Below are 18,689 nucleotides of genomic sequence, written 5' to 3'. Positions count from 1 at the left end.
GCCCGCACCCCAAACCCCTCCTGGACCCCACACCCCAACCCCCTGTCCTTAGCCCCCTAACCCCCGCCTTGAGCCCCCTGCCGCACCACTCCTACACCCCAACCCCCTGTCCTGAGCCCTCTGCCACACCCCAACCCCCTGCCCAGAGCCCCCTCCTGCATCCCAATCCCTTGTCCTGAGCCCCTTCCTGCACACCACACCCCACACTCCCTCCTGCACACCAACCCCTTGCCCCAGCCCTACATTCATGGCCCTGCATACAATTTCCCCACCCAGATGTGGCCCTTGGGCCAAAAAGTTTGCCCACCCATGATTTAGGGTTATCACACAAATCTCTGTGGGCTCACTATTAGTAAATGCATGTTACTAAAAGAAGAATGAATACGGGGCCAATCCTGCAAACCTTTACTAATAAAAGTACTCCCAATGAAATCTATGAGACAATTTGTTGGAGTAAGAATTGGAAAGATCTGCCCCACTCTAGATTTCATAACTACTACCTGATGATCAGCAGCTTTTGGACAGGACTATACATCCCAATTTAGGAAAAACTCCTCACTGAAGTTGACAGAGTTTTTCCTGATTAAACTGCAATTCTACTCTGAAAAGTATATGTAAAAATGGCATTCTGGGATCCGATGTTCATTGCCTTTCAGCTGTATATTTTTCAAAGCAGTGTTGGCAACTGTCATGAATTTATCACAAGACAGCTCCTGCAGTCATGAGATTTCAACAGAATTTCAGGTGACATATATTAAAGTAAATTTCTAGTCCTCATGGTTTAAAAAAAAATCTTGAAAACATAATCCCTAAAAGCTCAAAAACTAGGAGGCAAATAAACAGAGCACAATGTTATCACTTTGTAAAATCTCATGATTTTTTAGCCAATATCATGGTTTTGGGGGCCTGACTCGTAATGTTTGAATGTTCAGGGTTGGCAATATTGAATGTGCTCAATGTACATAGAGACAGTTTATTTTTCTAACTGCCAGCCCTGCAAAACCAGCTCAGGCTCTAAAATATACTGGGTTTTTCCCTTCTTATACACTATCACCTTAATAAAGCAATCCCTCAGTGACACTTGTGTATCCGTTTTGTCTACAACAGCTTATACAGGTCTGACTGATTTGAACTTGATAAATAATTCTGTTGATTCTGCACAGGAAGAAATGGAATCCAGCTCACTATCTCTTACATATGTTGGCTCTGCAGGGATAACAGATCAAAAACTATTTTTACCACAAAAGTCAGCAGAAATTACTCTGAGTACACACAGCAAGATTAGTTGAGTAAGAAGGTACCATTTTTCCACAGACTATTCTCAAAGTAGATCCACACTTTAAGGAGTAGAAGATCTTGATGGTAGACCTGCTGTTTCTGACCATCATCTCCTCTACTGGTGCATTCAGTGGCTTTTGAATCTCAGGTCATTGCACATGGCTTGTGAGTCTGTTTTTCTGGATTGTCTGCACTTTGCATTGTTAAGTTTGGATCAGGTGTCCATATGTCTGATGTAGTAAGTGCCCTAGGTAAAACTAGTTTGAGCCTGTAGCCAATACCTTCTCTATCCCCTTCCTGGCAATCCCACAGTCCTGTGTAGATATCTGTCTAACTGGCAATGTATGAGATAGAGTTGCCCTTCCCCACCCCCCAATATGTGTGCTTGACTCCAAATCCAGAGAATTGGTATTACATTTTTATATCAAAGAGAGAATAAAGCCCAATACATAAAAACCATCATCCCCAAACTATTATTAGCAATGTGGGTTCATTTCCAAATGTAGCATAAGTGCAGCAGCATGTTTTTAATTGACTTAAAATTACTTCTATTAAAAGCACAGTCATTACCAGTTCTTTCCACTGCTTTAACAGTCTTGATTTTGCTGCCTGAAGAATACTTAGAACTTTATTTACTCTTGGACTCTTGATCTCATCTAAAAGGCTTTGAAAAAAGAATAAATTAAAAAAAAAATTCAAGTGACAGTTCATGTTTATAAACAAAATGCCCTTTAGCCTGCAGGAGAAATAATGCAATGCTTTAACCTGTTAAATGATGCCATCCTCGATTTCCAGTGTTCCAGTTCAGCAGCTGGGCCAATGTCATCAGCTTCTTTTCTCATTTGTTCACTTTCCACCAATATTTGTCCAATCTGTTTGATCCAAATTATTAGCACTCCCTCAAGTTTCTCAATGACCTCGATGTTACTGCCTTTAAAACCACAAGACAAAAATTGCATTCTACTGATAAGTGCCAAGAAACATACACAGATTTAAACATTCTGTAGAAAAATTCTCACTGCCTGGCTCCAGATTGGATGGAGAGCTGACTTCGGAAGGCTTCTTCAGTCCAAAGTAGCCCACCATTCATCCCACTCCTGGGGCAGATGACTAGCGAATCCATGCAGCAGATCCTCTATCTTGCCACTGTCTTTCCCTCCCTTGCCACCCACCTATTTACCCTCTATACACTGCCATGCAGGGAGCTCCTACAGTGTATGTTCCCTGCAACCCTAATTTGTTAGGAATAAATCCTAAAGTCCTTGTGCGGGGTTTTCTCAGTCCATACCCAGGCAAATTCCCCAAATTCCCAACAAAGTCAAATGAAATAAAACTGAGCAAGGACCTCAGGCTTTAGCCCCATTAGCACATGCATAACTTCAAAATCAGATGTATACTTAAAAGGCAATGGAATACTGCTGCATTTTTCATGTGGGATTTTCATATCCAACAAAAATGCCAAGCCTATCTAACTAACAATTTAAATTAATGTACTGGTACATTAACCATATTTAGTTAATAACTCTACTTGTGGCTGAACAAGGGTTCTCTCTTTCCCCGCCATCTCCTTCCATTCATCCTCCAGTGAAGTCAGAGGGCCACATTATCCCAAAGGTGGAAGACAATCCACATAGGGACCAGAAAACTCTGCATGTTTCAAATCAAAAGGTCTTTCAGATTGTTCCATCTGCGGAGACAGTGTAGAGTTTGCCCTCTGCATTATGACCAGGGCTCCTGGCCCTTCAAACGTGCAGCTTACCGGAGATCCAGAGGGAAATCTTTCAGACCTTGTGCCATCCACTGGAGAGCAGGGCACTTGCTCAGTGACTCAGCATCCCTTAGCAGCCCTGCTGCTATAGGATTTTTTTTTTTTTTTTTTACTGGCAGCTGCCCCAAAACATTCCCATTAAGGGGGTTTTAGTATGTAGCAAGGGATATGATAATACCGATCGGCTCAGCATTATTTTACACTGAAATGTCATGTGGTGACAAGGAAGGGGGGCAGGGAGGAGAGGCCACTGTGGTAGAGAGGGGCCATACCCCAAGTCAAGCCCTCTGATCCGGCTATGCCCCCTTCCAATCCATGGATCTTAGAGCCATAGTGTACCTAGTGTACCTGAGGACCAACAAAAGTAAAGAGTATTCCATATGTAGCAGCTGATCCTCCTTTCTATGCCATCCTCTCCTTATTGAGCTTCCCTCACCCTGCAGAACAGGATGGACACAGTGCTGATTTTATCACATCTCAGTAATTTTCAAGATCATAAACTTGGAATTATACTTCACTTCTAAGACCAAGCAGAAGAAGAAATATAGCTCTAAGGAAGAGGACGAATAAATCTTTTAAGGGAAATCGTTGCTAACAGCATAGAGAACATGGAACATCTCTCTTCCTATAAATACTCTCATTTCCATGTTTTGTTTTGGATCATGTAATATTTCTCCTTTAGGAATTACTGACCTGCAGTTATGTAGTCAGAAGGGTTATGCAAGTTGTTGAGGTAACTCTCAATATCCACCTTCTGCAGCTGAATTTTATCTTCTAAATTCTGTCTTGCTGATGACAAGGTACCCACAAATTTATCCACAGAATACAGAAAGTCTTGTATCTGGCTGTTCTTCAAGCCTTCTTTCACAGCTCCCCAGTGCTGATTATTTGAAAATGATTAATGCAAGAAAAAATATAAAACAAAGGTATTGTGTTTATTAGAAAAGTATTGCTTATTCACAGAACCATACAATTTAGAGATAAGTCTTTCCTATCAGATCATCTCCTGGCAAGTACAGGACCCCTTACAACATATTATTCAGTGCTTTGGCGTGCCCGACTTTAAATGGGCATATTAATTTTATGTTTGTCCGTGTGATGGGGTGTACAAGCCCTGCAGTGGGGAGGTTAGGGTTAAGGGACAGCTCTGGACCCAGAAAGCCGCATCCAGCCGCCTCTGCTGGGCATACTTCCAGTGAAGGCTGAGCTCAAAAGAGAGCAGCTCAGATCAGTCTAGTCAGACCATAATGGAAAGCAGTTGTGTAGTGCAGCTCCTGCCGCCCCATGTGGCCAGGACCAGGCCCCACTGCTGAACTGCTGCAGAACCTTCAACCATGGAGGCTGACAATGACAAGCTGTGACTGAGAGAGGAAGACTTTCCAGGTTGCAACCACAGAGGACTGCAGAGGGGACTCTGAAACGAACCAGTGGCACCAACAGAGGAGCCGAAGCCAAGATAAGAAGTGGCCCAGGCTGCAGACATAGGAGCGTCCAACCCCTATGCCAAATATTTTGAACTACAATTTACTGGGCCCTGTGCTGGAACCCAGTGGAGCAAAAAGGACCCAGGTTCCCCCCCAGCCCCAGTTACAGACTTGCCACTGGGCAATACAGTCCAGAGTATTGCCATTACATGGTTCTGCCAGGCTTGGACACCAATCCCTGACAGTTGGGTAAAAATTAGGGCTGTCAAGCAATAAAAAAAAATTAATCGCAATTAATCACACTGTTAATATAATAAAATACTATTTATTTAAATATTTTTGGATGTTTTCTACATTTTCAAATGTATTGATTTCAATTACAACACAGAATACAAAGTGTACAGTGCTCACTTTATATTTATTTTTATTACAAATATTAGCACTGTAAAAAAACAAAAAAATAGTATTTTTCAATTCACTTAATACAAGTACTGTAGTGCGATTTCTTTATCATGAAAGTTGAACTTACAAATGTAGAATTATGTGCAAAAAATAACTGCATTCAAAAATAGAACAATGTAAAACTTTAGAGACTACAAGTCCACTCAGACCTACTTCTTTTTCACCTAATCGCTAAGACAAACAAGTGTGTTTACATTTGCAGGAGAGAATGCTGCCCACTTCTTGTTTACGTCACCTAAAAGTGAGAACAGGCGTTCGACTAGCACTGTTGTAGCCAGCATCGCAAGATATTTACATGCCAGATGCACTGAAGATTCATATGTCCCTTCATACTTTATTCACCATTCCAGAGGACATGCTTACATGCTGATGATGGGTTCTGCTCGCTAATGATCCAAAGCAGTGTGGACCGACACATATTTATTTTCATCATTTGAGTCAGATGTCACCAGCAGAAGGTTGATTTTCTTTTTTGGTGGTTTGGGTTCTGTAGTTTCAGCATCAGAGTTTTGCTCTTTTAAGACTTCTGAAAGCATGTGCCACACCTCGTCCCTCTCAGATTTTGGAAGGCACTTCAGATTCTTAAATCTTGGGTTGAGTGCAGTAGCTATCTTTAGAAATCTCACATTGGTACCTTCTTTGCATTTTGTCAAATCTGCAGTGAAAGTGTTCTTAAAACGAACAACATGCTGGGTCATCATCCAAGACTGCTATATCATGAAATATATGGCAGAATGTGGGTAAAACGGTGCCAGAGACATACAATTCTCCCCCAAGGAGTTCAGTCACAATTTTAATTAACACATTTTTTTAATAAGCATCATCAGCATGGAAACATGTTCTCTGGAATGGTAGCAGAAGCATGAATGGGCATACAGATGTTTAGCAAATCTGTCATGTAAATACCTTGCAATGTTGGCTACAAAAGTGCCATGCGAATGTCTGTTCTCACTTTCAGGTGACATTGTAAATACGAAGAGGGCAGCATTATCTCCCATAAATGTAAACACACTTGTTTGTCTTAGCGACTGGCTGAACAAGAAGTAGGACTGTGTGGACTTGTAGGCTCTAAAGATTTACATTGTTTTGGTTTTGAGTGCATTTATGTAACAACAACAAAATCTACATTTGTTAGTTGCACTTTCACGATAAAGAGATTGCACTACAGTACTTGCATGAGGTGAACTGAAAAATACTGTCTTATCATTTTTACAGTGCAAATGTTTGTAATAAAAAATAATATAAAGTGAGCACTGTAAACTTTGTATTCTGTGTTGTAACTGAAATAAATGTATTTGAAAATGCAGAAAAAATCCAGAAATATTTAATAAAATTTCAATTGGTAGTCTATTGTTTAACAGTGCGATTAAAACTGCAATTAATCGCAATTAATTTTAATTAACTGTGATTAATCGACAGCTCTAGTAAAAATCTTATTTTTTACATAATGACAGCTGACATTCTCATTTAATCTCTTGATTCCAACAGCTGAGGTTATAAGAAAAACACCAAATATTGTGAAAGTCACAATAAAATTATGAGAGTTGGCAACACTGCATTTAGCAGCTCTGTGTATTTATAATGGTAGTCAAAATGGAGTTGTCTTGTATCAGAGTCAACCGTCTAACAAAGCATTATGGCAAGGACACAAAGTTATAAGGAAAATGACATCTATGCTTCTGACTGCAACTGCTGTTGTAAGAAACTGTGTTGGCCCACTCTCAGAGCCGTGGCAGGTGAGACAAAAGGCTGCAGAGGAGACAAATGAGCACAAAGACCTCATGGTAATGAAATGTCGCTCTGAGTTCTCTCTCTGAAGGTGACTTGTTGGGCTTTCTTTTCAGCTTGACTTCAGAACAATGGCTCCCTTTGAAGAGAGGAAGTTAGATACTAATCTTTCTCCCTACTTCAGTATGAAAGAAAATCAAAAGAGCAGCATCTGGACCATGTAACACCAAATTACTTTGGAGGGGCTGAAGTTTTGGCAATCCCACCCAGCTATGTCCCTGCTGAAGATGGACACAATACTGCATTGTGATAAGAAGGGCACATTGAGCTACAAGGACAAGGGAGGCAAGACAACAGGAGTATGCGTGGATGAGGCAAAAGGAAAGCAGCAGCAGAGTGCAGATGTGGAGAGGTGGTCAGAATGTCCACTTAATTGGCTCTAATGAAACCAGGGGGGAGAAAAACCTCAGTTTCTACTAGAGACAATGCCCAAGCTGCAAAATCTGAAGATATTCAGATGTTGGGTTTTAATTTGGTCCCATCTCCAGTTTCAACTGACCAAATCAGAACCCCTGGACAGCCCCACAAAACCAGGAAAATTCCAGTAGGCTGGGGCTTGCAGGGTGTGCTAAAGTGCTGAAGACCCTAACTGTACACATCTCTGGATTAAATCTTGGGCCTAACTATGTTGCAATCAAGAGAAATTGACACTTCTTTTTACTCAAGCTTACCCTAGCATCACACTCACTGTTATTCTCTTGCTTTATCATCCTTACCTTATTATGCTATTTTTAAGTCATGGTATATTTAAATATGAACAATGAATATGAAATATGAATTTCTGACTCCCAGATAAAAATGTCAGGACCTGTGCATATCCTAATATAGACTTTTATATCATTCTCTGTTCCCTTTGACGGACACTTTTGTTTTAGTTCATCTGATTTACAACTGAGATAGAAACAGCTATTAAACATAACTCAAAATAGGTTTGTTAAGAAAAGATACTGATTATTTACCTGCTGAGATTTAAGTGCTGGTACCATGACTTGGGCCAAGAAAATTTCCAGGCCCTGAAGGATATTTCCATTAGTACAATCAAACATTCCAAAATTCAACTCCTTCGGGGAGAAAAAATAGTTAGCAGAATGCATTTAAATGAAACTTCTGCAGTTTTGTGACCATCTGAGCGAACTTCAGGCACATTTAAGATGGATGTAAATAGACTACAACCTAAATTTTAGGAATGAGACATTTCTTACCTAATAATATTCTGTTAGCAGCTTCTCTCATCATTCATCACTAATGTGTTCATGATCTCCACTATGGAATTTGGAGGCAGTTCAATGCTGTTGCTGTACGCTCCAGGATTAAGACACACCCTTCAGCTCAAGTCACCAGAAGAGTTTTTCCAAAGATAGAGACGCTCCAGCAACTAATTGTTAGCATTAAGACAGTAACTTGATATAATGTATTAAATAAACTTGTGATGGGGTGTCTGCCCCACACTGGCAGAGAAGGGGTTAAAAGCAGCCTACCAAGGCTGTGCAGGGAACAGTGATACGGGAGAGTCGAGTCATGAAGAGGATGCAGCAGTACTTGGACTGAGGCAGGTTTGCAGGCGGTGACAATGACGAGCGAGGCACCACCAGGAGAGGGCACGCCGGCTAGCAGTGCTAATCCCCGAGACAGCCAGCAGGAGGTGCCACAGTGGTGAGTGAAACCCATGATAAACCTTAAGAGAATTATATCTAAATCTTTCTGTACAGAAAAAAGTATTCTTATCACTTACCACACTACTAGGATGAACTGAACTCAGAGAGAAGCTGCTGACAGAAATAAAATGATCAGGTAACAAATTTCTCATTCTGGTGCACAGCTTTTCTCCTCATTCATCACTAATAGGAAGTAGCAGGCAGCGACTCAAAGAAGTAATAGGGGAAAGATAAGCAGTATTTTAATTATTATTATACTAGAATTGCAGGCTAGAATGGACGTTCCTCCGCATATAAAACAAGATCTTTGTACACAAAGGAGTTATGTAGGAACGAACCTCGTAGCACCTTTCTAGGATGCCTCTGCAGAGAAATGGAAACTTATTTTGCAACTCTTTCTCAAATGAGGCTTGTACACTTCTTCTCCAATGCCCAAGGGATTTCTGCAAATACTTTCCCCAATGCCTAGCATGTCAACTGATGCAGGATTATAACATCTTGCATGAAGCAACTTTGAGACCCTAAAACCATGACATTTTGGATGGAATGAGATGAACAGCATACTAGCAATGCTCATTTATGTCACAGCCTATCAAATCAGCATCAAGGGTTAGAACAAAATTATGGGAGAACTATTTTGCAGAAATTGTGCAAAGAATGTACCATGGGCAGAATGCTTTAACAACCACCTTTTGCTCATGACAACAACAACATGGTTCTTGTATAGATACAGGAATTAATTCCAAAATCTGCTTTTGGACGTAATGGGGACTAGAAAGGCTAGTCATAGGCTTGTCTAATCTGTCATTCTGATTAATCATGGCATTTTATGATACTCAAATGAAGAGTCCAATGTGCCTACCTACAGATCACTGCTAGGGCTGATACCCATGTTTCTACGGTGTTTGGTTGTAGGAATCCAACCAACCATTCTGGAGAAACTCTAGTGTAGCTGAGATCACTAGAACTTTGCGACTATTATTGTATGTATAGTACGGCAGCATCTGGAGGCCAAGGGCCCTTTTGCTGAGCACAACACAAACAAAGAGGCAGTCCCTGTTCCAAAGAGCTTTCTGTTTTCCCTCACACCAGAAATGTAAATTTGACCAGATCAGTGAGTGAAATATCCCGGTTCTGTCTGGATACCAAACTGTATCTGAGGTTAATGGAGAATCCATGCTGAACTACACTTCTCTTCTGATGCCCAGGCTGCTAAGTGTAGATGTTCCTGGTCTAGATGAAGAAGTTCCTGATTCAAGAGGTTTGGCCTTTTCTGAAGGTACAGTGTGGAGTCCTTGGCTATTTAGCAAGTCCAAAGCGCCTTCTAGGCCAGTAGAGGATGGGAAGAAGAACTAACTCTCCCTTTTCCTTCTTTATTGTGTCCTTCATGTGAACTGTCTTGAAAGGTTGAAGATTCTTCTCTGCTCAGAAAACTATTTCCTTTGCCACAGAGAAGTCTGACCTCTGGTTACACTAAACGTTCATGACTCAGTTATAAGCCAACCTCTATTGGAAAGTAGGTGACTTCTCTTCTCTTGAGGGCATTGTAATTGCCCAATTCATGGTTGCTTGCACCTTCTACTGATGCAGCTGATACAGGCCACTGTCACAGTCAGCATATTGGACTCAATGGCCAACTGCTCTGATACCATATGGACACGATGGGAGAGGTGTTGTTGTTCATACATGCCACTGATAGAGATGTCAAAGTGAACCATTTAGTACATTCTCTGAGATTTTGGAAATTTGTCTTCCAAGTATGCTCCCCACCCTGGGAAGCTTGTGTCCATAGTGAGTATGAAAGGGTCTAGAGGAAAAATTTGGTTGCCTTTCAGTGTGTTTGTACTTACCTACCCACAAAGGGATATTTGGATGTGATCTGAGAATGACACCTAATTTTGCATTGCATCAAGTGCATAGTTCCAGGTCTTCAGAAGGAATTTCTGCAGGCACATTTTGAAAGATCCACTCAGGAATGAAGCCAACGCAACACATGAGCAATCCTAGCCATTGGAAACAATTGTCTATGAATGACCACAGCCAGGAAATGACTGATGCAATGAAGTTTTGGTTCTTTGCTAATCTCTACCATCGTGGTAAAATTATGGCCAGATCCTTGTCTGTTTTGACCCCTGTGAGCAACTCTCAGCATTGGGATCAAAATCTCTTCTTGATTTTGAAACAGTGGTAGCTACAAAATCCTTTCCAGCAGCTGCCCAGTAATGAATGGGTCTGTTTCTCAGGACAGGCTACAGATTGGTAAATTGTCTATACATGGAGTATAAGTGTGTAAATTGTGACCTGTCCCTTGCTGTGATTACTACCACCTATTTCTCAAGGCTCTAGGTGCAGAGCATGGATAAGAAGGAAGAGTCTTGTACAGGAACTGTGAGCTCTCATACACAAATGCTCTTTGTCTTTGTCATGCTGGCAATTTTTTTGTTTTGGAGGAAAATATATCCAGATTTCTTTGGAAACTTCTGCTCCTGATTTTTCCCTCTGCCCGGGGAAAAGTCCCTTCTTGGATACCATTGATGTTGGTCGGATTGCTGTGCTGGCATTGATAACAAAGACTGAAGTCTCTGTGCACTCTCAGTTACTAATTTCTCTACTGTTTCCCCAAATGGTTCCTCACCTGTAAGTTTGGATGCAAAAGGTATCTGTTTAGGATGACTGATTGCTGTCCTGAGTGCAACATGGCTTCTTTGTACCCATCAAGTTAGAAACCATTGCACATCACAAATCACATCAAGGATTTGACCAGGACAGAACCTAAGATGTCTCACTCCAAGCCAGGATCATTATGCTAGATGATGAGCCACTTGTTTACACCAAGTGGGCTTTCCTTACTGAATATAAGAAAAACCTTTGCTCTGCAAAGCTTTCACTGAAGATTTGAAATTGCTGTGCAGTGTGGCATCAGTTTTATGATCTATGGGCACTTTTGGAAGGAAGTCCTTTTCTGAGGGTGTGACTGTGTCTTTCACCTACAGAGCTACAGCTTTATCAATGTTAGGCTCCCCAAACTTACCACAATTCTTTGGTTTTATATGACTTTTAGTTTAACATTTGATTTTAATCAGATGGCCTCATTTGGATGTTATGATGGTTCTCAAGGAGGCATCTATGTGAAACTGTGTATTTAATAATGCTTGAAAGGGAAGATGTTTTATTAATATTAATGAGTTCCTTGAAGGACACTGGCATCCTGTCTTGGAAGAGTATAGCCAGTTTTGTGGAGGGGGTTGGTGGTGCATCTGTGGTACTTCCCCTGGCTTTTTACAGGGGAGAGGTAGTATGCTATTCAACATGACCTCGAGACCACCAAACCAAGGAGGGGTAATGGACCAAATACTGCAATTGGGGAAGTAGCTTGCTAGATATCTCTGGGAGCCTGAAAGGCTGCCTACCTGCTTCCTCAGGCTGGCTAGCATGCAAGTAAGTACTGCAGGAACAACCTAGTACTGCTCAGGGCTTTACTCAGTAAATCAGGATCATTTTGAACATAGGAAGGGATTTCTCATTTACCCCTCTATAATCCCATGATGGTGCACCTCTGTGGGAACAGAGTCCGCATGTGCCTCTGTTCTGGTCTGCTTGTGGAGCCAGTCTGTGGAGCAGATGAGGGGTGGTCAGCAAGATAAAGACCTTTCCCTGCCTTTCAGACTCAGCCCTTTTCCTTGGCAGAGCAAGGGTTTATGGCTGATCACAAGGCACAAATCCCATTCCACTGCTGCCTGAACCCGAGCCCTTGTCTGTGACAGAGAGAGGATCCTTGGGTTGAGAGCCAGCCAGGCACAGTTCCAATTACGCTGCAGTCTGAGGCAGAGCTGCACAAGAGGGCCAGGCTTTTCTGCAAACCCAGACATACTGCGGGGGACAAAGGGCGGTGAGCCTGATTCAGCGCACTGTGAGAGCCTGTGTGTAGGAGAAAAGCCCCAGAAAACACTCCTTCTGGAGGGAAGGAAAAGGAAAAGGGGCTTAACCCCTGATCTTCTCCTCACATGTTCATTTAAGAATACAAATTGCTGCCTTGGGAAGGACACAATTGTTTTTCCTTTTTGTGACCCAGAGTCTCTGGGGTTTGCAGCACTTATCCCTGAGTACCATGAGAATCCCCCGATTCACAGTGGGAGGAAGAGGAGCAGATTAGGAGCCCTGCTTCGTTCCTGAGTGAGTCAAGGACCCACTTCAGTATGTGGGGGGGAGCTTGGGTCCTTTCAGTGACATTTCCCTCCCCCCCTCCCCAAGCCAGGTCTGTTGCAGGACTTACCCAGGGAGCTGCCCGGATAGTGTCCTCCTTGTCCTTATATTCCCTGACCAAAAGCTCAGAGGCTGCCAATCAGGCTTTTTCATGTTGGAGTCCCGGTTCCTCAGGGCAGGATGGGGACCTGACATTCCTGACCGACTCTAAGCTCTGTGTTCTGGCAGTGTGAGGGTCAGCTGGCTGAAAACAGGCAGAGCATAGTAAACCCTCTGTAGAGCTTGTAAAAGCTGCCTCACACCGGGAATACTGCTTAGATTTAGCCCAGTGTCTGCAGGATGTCTCTGCCATGCCCGAGCAGAGGCAGAGGAGTCCAGCAGAGAGGCACTGCAGTGCTGGATCCAAGTGGCTGAGACCATCACACTGGTCTTTACCTCATCCAGGGGAGGAGGCAGAGGAAGGGAGTAAAATTATAAATCACTACTGCACAAAAATGAATAACAATTAAAATAAAATAAAATAGTTGGGAGAAACTAAACCACCAACTTGCTCTACTGCCAAAGGCAGAAAATCTGGTAGCCACAGATGAAGGATGGGCATAGTCCTGGAGTCTCCAGAAGCAACACTTGACCATTCCTGAAGTCCATAAGTGGGGGGCATTAACCCATTAGTGATGAATGAGGAAAGAAGCTGTGCAACAGAATTCATCAGCTTTTACAAAAATAAATGTATCAATAGTTCGGAAGAGTATAGACTCAGACTCTCTCTTTTTTTATTTTTGTATGTTAAATTTGGCATGTTTGGATTCCCTTTATAAAGCTATTTCAGTGTTTCCTGAAAATGACAATCCCTCCAAATGTCTTGAAAGATTTTAATAGTATTTTGCTGTATAGGGTAGGGATATGCTTTGGATTATATCTTGCCTTTAGTTTTAGGGAATATCGATTTTAAAATGTTCTTAAAGGTGCATCTATTCAATTTGATGTTTGCATAATTTGGTTGTGCAGCTGAAAAGGAACTTGCATTGACAGTGAGTAGAGGAAAGCAAGGCTTGGAGCCAATCGTTAGTAACACTTGTGTTTGTGTGTTACCAAGACTTGATCCTGCAAACATTTAAAACAGATGCATAGCTTTACTCACATTAGTAGCGTGACTACTCATGTGACTAAATTTAAACACATACATAAGTGTTTGCAGGATTGGGGCACAGATGTTTAATGCACCCAGATTCAAGATGAGGGGTAAATTAAACAATTTAAAGTAAATAGTCACACCACCTTGTTTTAAAAGCAAAAATAAACCATCAATTAATTTTAAATTATCACAAAATACAAAAACAATTTAAAATTATTAAAGAAACAAAGCCACAATTTCACCTGTGTGCCAACTTAGGCCCTGGTTAAGCAAAATACTTAAGCATTTAAGCACAAAATTAAGTTCATTCCAATTCAGAAAAGCAATTGAAGTTAAGCAAATACTTAAGTTAAACACAAGTTTAATGATTTTTTTTGACATAGGGCCTTAGAGCCAGAAACGTGCTTCTGTTGAAATCGGGGTGGTGGGGGGGTGGAGGAGACACAATCCTGAGTTATGCTGAGCATCCTCAACTCCTTTTTCAAATTTCTGCTGACAATGTCTCTCTCCCTCTTCTCTGTAATGGTGCTGTTATAAATATTTTACTAGATAAGGTGAAGGCAATCTAAGACATTTGCTGGTATTCATTTATATTTCTTGGCTTTTAGAAAGACTAAGTTCACTAGCTTCAGTAGCTGCATCCTGCAGAGCTCTCTTTATTCCTGCATTCTACTGCTTTGTTCCCATTTGAGGTCCTTCTGACTCGTGGATAAAGGTTAAATGGGGCCTGGATACACCAAAACTTCATGTTCTCACATCATGGAACCGCCTTCTCAGACTCTATTGATTCATTTATCCTCGTCTCTGTCAAAACAACTGTTCCTCCCTACCCCAGACAGGTCTATCTCATTGTTTCCTCCAAGTGCATTCCACAATATTGACCTCCTCATTCACCAATAAACTCAGTGTCTCACTGACTCACTATGTTGAGTCTGCTTAGACCAGGGGTGGGCAAACTACGGCCAAGGGCCACATCTGGCGCGTCAGACCTTTTAATCCGGTCCTTGAACTCCCACTGGGGAGCAGGGTCTGGGACTTGCCCCCCTCCGTTTGTGCCATGGCTTCGCATGGCTCTCGGAAGCGGTGGCATGTCCACCCACTGGGCTGCTACAAATAGGGGCTGCCAGGGGGTTCGCACACTGCCCCCACCCCAAGCGCTGGCTCTGTAGCTCCCATTGGCTGGGAACTGCGGCCAATGGGAGCTGCAGAGGTGGCACCTGCGGACGGGGCAGCACACAGAGCCACCTAGTCACGCCTCCATGTAGGAGCTGCAGGGGAGACATGCCGCTGCTTCCAGAAGCTGCTTGAGGTAAGCGCCACCCAAAGCCTGCACCCGAGTCCCTTCCGCATCCCAACCCCCTGCCCCAGTCCTGATCCCCCTCCTGCCCTCCAAACCCCTCGGTCCCAGCCCAGAGCACCCGCATACATCCCAAACCCCTCATCCCCAGCCCCACCCCAGAGTCTGCACCCCCAGCCAGAACCTTCACCCACTCATCCCTTGCACCCCAACCCCCTGCCCCAGCCCTGATCCCCCTCCCACCCTCCGAACCCCTCGATCCCAGCCCGGAGCACCCTCCTGCACCCTGAACTGGTGCCCTAACAAGGGCGAGGTGAGTGAGGCACTCGCCTCAGGTGTGCAAAGCGAAGGGGCGCAGCTCTACCGCCCAAGCAGGGCGGAGGAAAAAAAAAAAAGCCGCGATCGGCGGCGTTTCTTCAGCAGCAATTCGGCAGCAGGTCCCTGAGTCCCTCTCAGAGGGAAGGACCTGCCACCGAATTGCAGCTGCCGCTTTATTCGTTCTTCGGCGGCAATTCGGTGGCAGGTCCTTCTCTCTGATAGGGACTAAGGGACCCGCTGCCGAAATTGCCGCCAAACAATGAATGGAGCAGCAGCGGCAATTCAGCGGCAGGTCCTTCCCTCCGAGAATTGCCACCGAAGAGCCTGGAGCCGGCCCTTGCCTCGGGCACAAAAATTCCTTGTTACGGCTCTGCCCTGAACTCCTCATTTCTGGCCCCACCCCAGAGCCCACACCCCCAGCCGGAGCCCTCACCCCTTCCCACACTCCAACCCCCAATTTCGTGAGCATTCCTGGCCCACCATACAATTTCTATACCCAGATGTGGCCCTCAGGCCAAAAAGTTTGCTCACATCGGCTTAGACAACGGGGCCTGAATCCCAAGTATTCTTCCTTAATCCTCGGATTATGATTCTGGACTTAGGCCTCAGCCCACAACCCTTACTCATGTGATCAGCCCCATTTACTTTATTTGGGTTACTTGCATGAGTAAGAATTAGTCATATGTGTAAAGTCTTCAGGTTTAAACATTTCTCTATTGAATTTTACATTTTCACTTCGGAAAATAAGGGAATTTTATTCATACAATGGGTTATTACATCTTTTCTGATGTTCATCATAAATCCTGTGAATAGCTACCTGCATAATTATTCACATCAGAACACTGCTAGGCTATAAATATTTTTCCAGATCATAAAGGAACATCCTAACATATCCAAGTAGCCCTTTTCATGCAAATACTCCCTGCTGCTTTATCTGACTCCATTGAGACTAGATGTGTGAGTAAAGATTTGTAGGATCAAGTCCTAAAATTTTAAGCAAGCTGTAAATATTATCTGATTTTTGCCTGACCTGAGAGATATTTGCTGTAGTTATTGCTTTATCTGTGGTCCTTAGAAAAAATGCACAAGTTCCTGTTAAGCCCTGTAAAAAAAAAAAGACAGATATAATACATACAAGTAAAAATAATATACTCAACAAATTGGAAAGAGACAAAAACTAAATTATAAAGAAAAATCAATTACTTGAAAATATTTAACAAACTATTTACTGAGACTACTGTACGTTTATAGGCAAATAACTGATTCTCAAATATCAATCACTCAGCTTTGTTTCTCAGCTGGCATTAATTCATTGAGCATACTTGAGGAAATGTTCAATTTTTAAGCATTTGAAGTACTTTCATAGATTCATTGTATTTTTAGGCCAGAATGAACCATTTTGGAATATTCCTTCCTTCCATTTATTTAATTAAAAAAAATTCCCTAAAAGTGTATTTTTTTCAATCCAAATACATTTTAATTAATTAATTAATGGAGATATCCTATCTCCTAGAACTGGAAGGGACCTTGAAAGGTCATGGAGTCCAGCCCCCTGCTTTCAATAGCAGGACCGAGTACTGATTTTGCCCCAGATCCCTAAGTGGCCCCCTCAAGGATTGAACTCACAACCCTGGGTTTAGCAGGCCAATGCTCAAACCACTGAGCTATCCCTGCCCCCCATATTTAAATGTCTAATATCAGCTTTTTCCCTTCTGGTGGATTAGAACCATGGGCAAACTGCACTATCAGTTTCTCAGACAACACTCAGATAAATTACAAGTATCTACAGCTAAATGAGCTTACAAATAAAATGAAAATCTTTAAATCTGAATAAAATTCTGTGCTCCATGTTTCTCTTTATTATTTATTTATATTACGGTATCACTTAAGAACCGCAATCAATGATGAGATTCCGACTGTGTTAGACACCATACAGATATAGGGAACTAGAGATGGTCAAAACAAAGTGAGCATACTGTCACTTTAAGTCCCCCCTCCCAGTTTCCCCACCACCACGTGGAAGCTTCGCTCCTCCTGGCCCCAGCCCGGCCAGGCCCCGCCGGTGACCAAGCGGTGCAGGACCACAGGCAGGGAGGGTCTCAGCTCCACTCCGGGCAGCAAGCGGTGGGCCACGCCACCAGTGACCAGCCCCGGCCGCGCCACTCTGGGCTTCTCGGGGCTGGGACAGAGCTGGAGCCCTCAGCTGGCTGGCTGAGGAGCAAGGGAGGGAGGGGCAGGGGGGTATGGGTGTGGAGAAGCCCGCCGGCCCAGCACAGGGGAGGGGCCAGAGAAGAGAGGAGTCCTGCCACAGCCAGTCAGGGGAAGCTCAAGCCCCTTGTGGTGCCCCCCTGGCTACGGCAGCCTGGGCGTGGGCCTCGTTTGCCCAGTCCTAAGGCCGGCCCTGTGGGCATGAAATCACCATCCATTAGGAAACTCCAACTAGTACAGAACACTGCAGTGCATCTCCTCAGCAACGCAGGCCATCACACCTGTCCTTAGCTCTCTACCCTGGCTTCCCATAGAACGTTAAGCCAAGTTCAAGGTCTCTGTTCTTATCCTGAAGGCACTCAATGGCCAGGGCACAGAATATCTAAAAGATCGCTAAGAGTCCGGAACAAGGACCATGACTCGACTCCTTAGGCACAGCACGACTTTCTGCAATAAGGTAAAGCTCATCTGTGCAAGAGACTGAGCTTTCATGGTTTTAGACTATGGAATGAACTTCCCCAGGAACTAATGATCACCACAAACCTCACCACTGTGTGCTCCAAGTGCAAGACACTCTTTTTTAACATGCCTTTTCTGAGGGCTTGTCTACACAAACACTTAGTTTGCAACAAGCCGGGGTGTCAATCTACCCTGCACCAGCCTGCTGTGCACTACCTGATCATGTGGACCCTGCTGACAAAGTCATAGAGTTTACGGTCAGAAAGGACCATTAAATCTTCTAGTCTGACCTCCTGTATATCACGGACCACCAGCATCACCCAGCACCTGCAGACTAAACTCAACAACCGAAATGAGAGGCAAGTATTACAACCCACAAGAGATTAGACAATTATGTGCCACAGACAGAGAACAGGAGGGACCGAGGTGCACCAGTACTCAATGGCAGGGAAATAGTTAAATTAAATATATGCAGATACTTCTGCCAAGTGACTTGCACCCACACATTGCAGACAAATGCAACCCCCGCCCCTCCCCAAAATCACTGCAAATCTGACCTGGGGGAAAATTCCATCCTGACTCACATCTGGTAATCAGTTGGACACTGAGCATATGAGCAAGAATCAGCCAGCCAAGCCCCTGAGAGAGAGCTGTGGCCATCCCTGGTGCAACAGAGGAAAAAGATAAAAAACCT

General features: G+C 43.4%; 1 protein-coding gene across 1 annotated transcript in view; it reads right to left on the bottom strand.

Moving 5' to 3' along the window:
- LOC101939103 (dynein axonemal heavy chain 5-like) overlaps positions 1–18,689 on the bottom strand; it is a 278,668-nt gene that overhangs the window by 243,763 nt on the left and 16,216 nt on the right. The window contains exons 7-11 of the mRNA XM_008169357.4: positions 16,359–16,430; positions 7,680–7,781; positions 3,740–3,926; positions 2,044–2,209; positions 1,849–1,942 (exon numbers count right to left, since the gene is read on the bottom strand). Of these exons, the coding sequence (XP_008167579.2) occupies positions 1,849–1,942; positions 2,044–2,209; positions 3,740–3,926; positions 7,680–7,781; positions 16,359–16,430 (621 nt within the window). The remainder of the gene's footprint in view (positions 1–1,848; positions 1,943–2,043; positions 2,210–3,739; positions 3,927–7,679; positions 7,782–16,358; positions 16,431–18,689) is intronic.

This window comes from Chrysemys picta, chromosome 2 (genome assembly GCF_011386835.1).
Source record: "Chrysemys picta bellii isolate R12L10 chromosome 2, ASM1138683v2, whole genome shotgun sequence".
Taxonomy (NCBI): domain Eukaryota; kingdom Metazoa; phylum Chordata; order Testudines; family Emydidae; genus Chrysemys; species Chrysemys picta.
The sequence above is the reverse complement of the archived record's forward strand: the minus strand, read 5'-3'. Positions and strand labels throughout refer to the sequence as shown.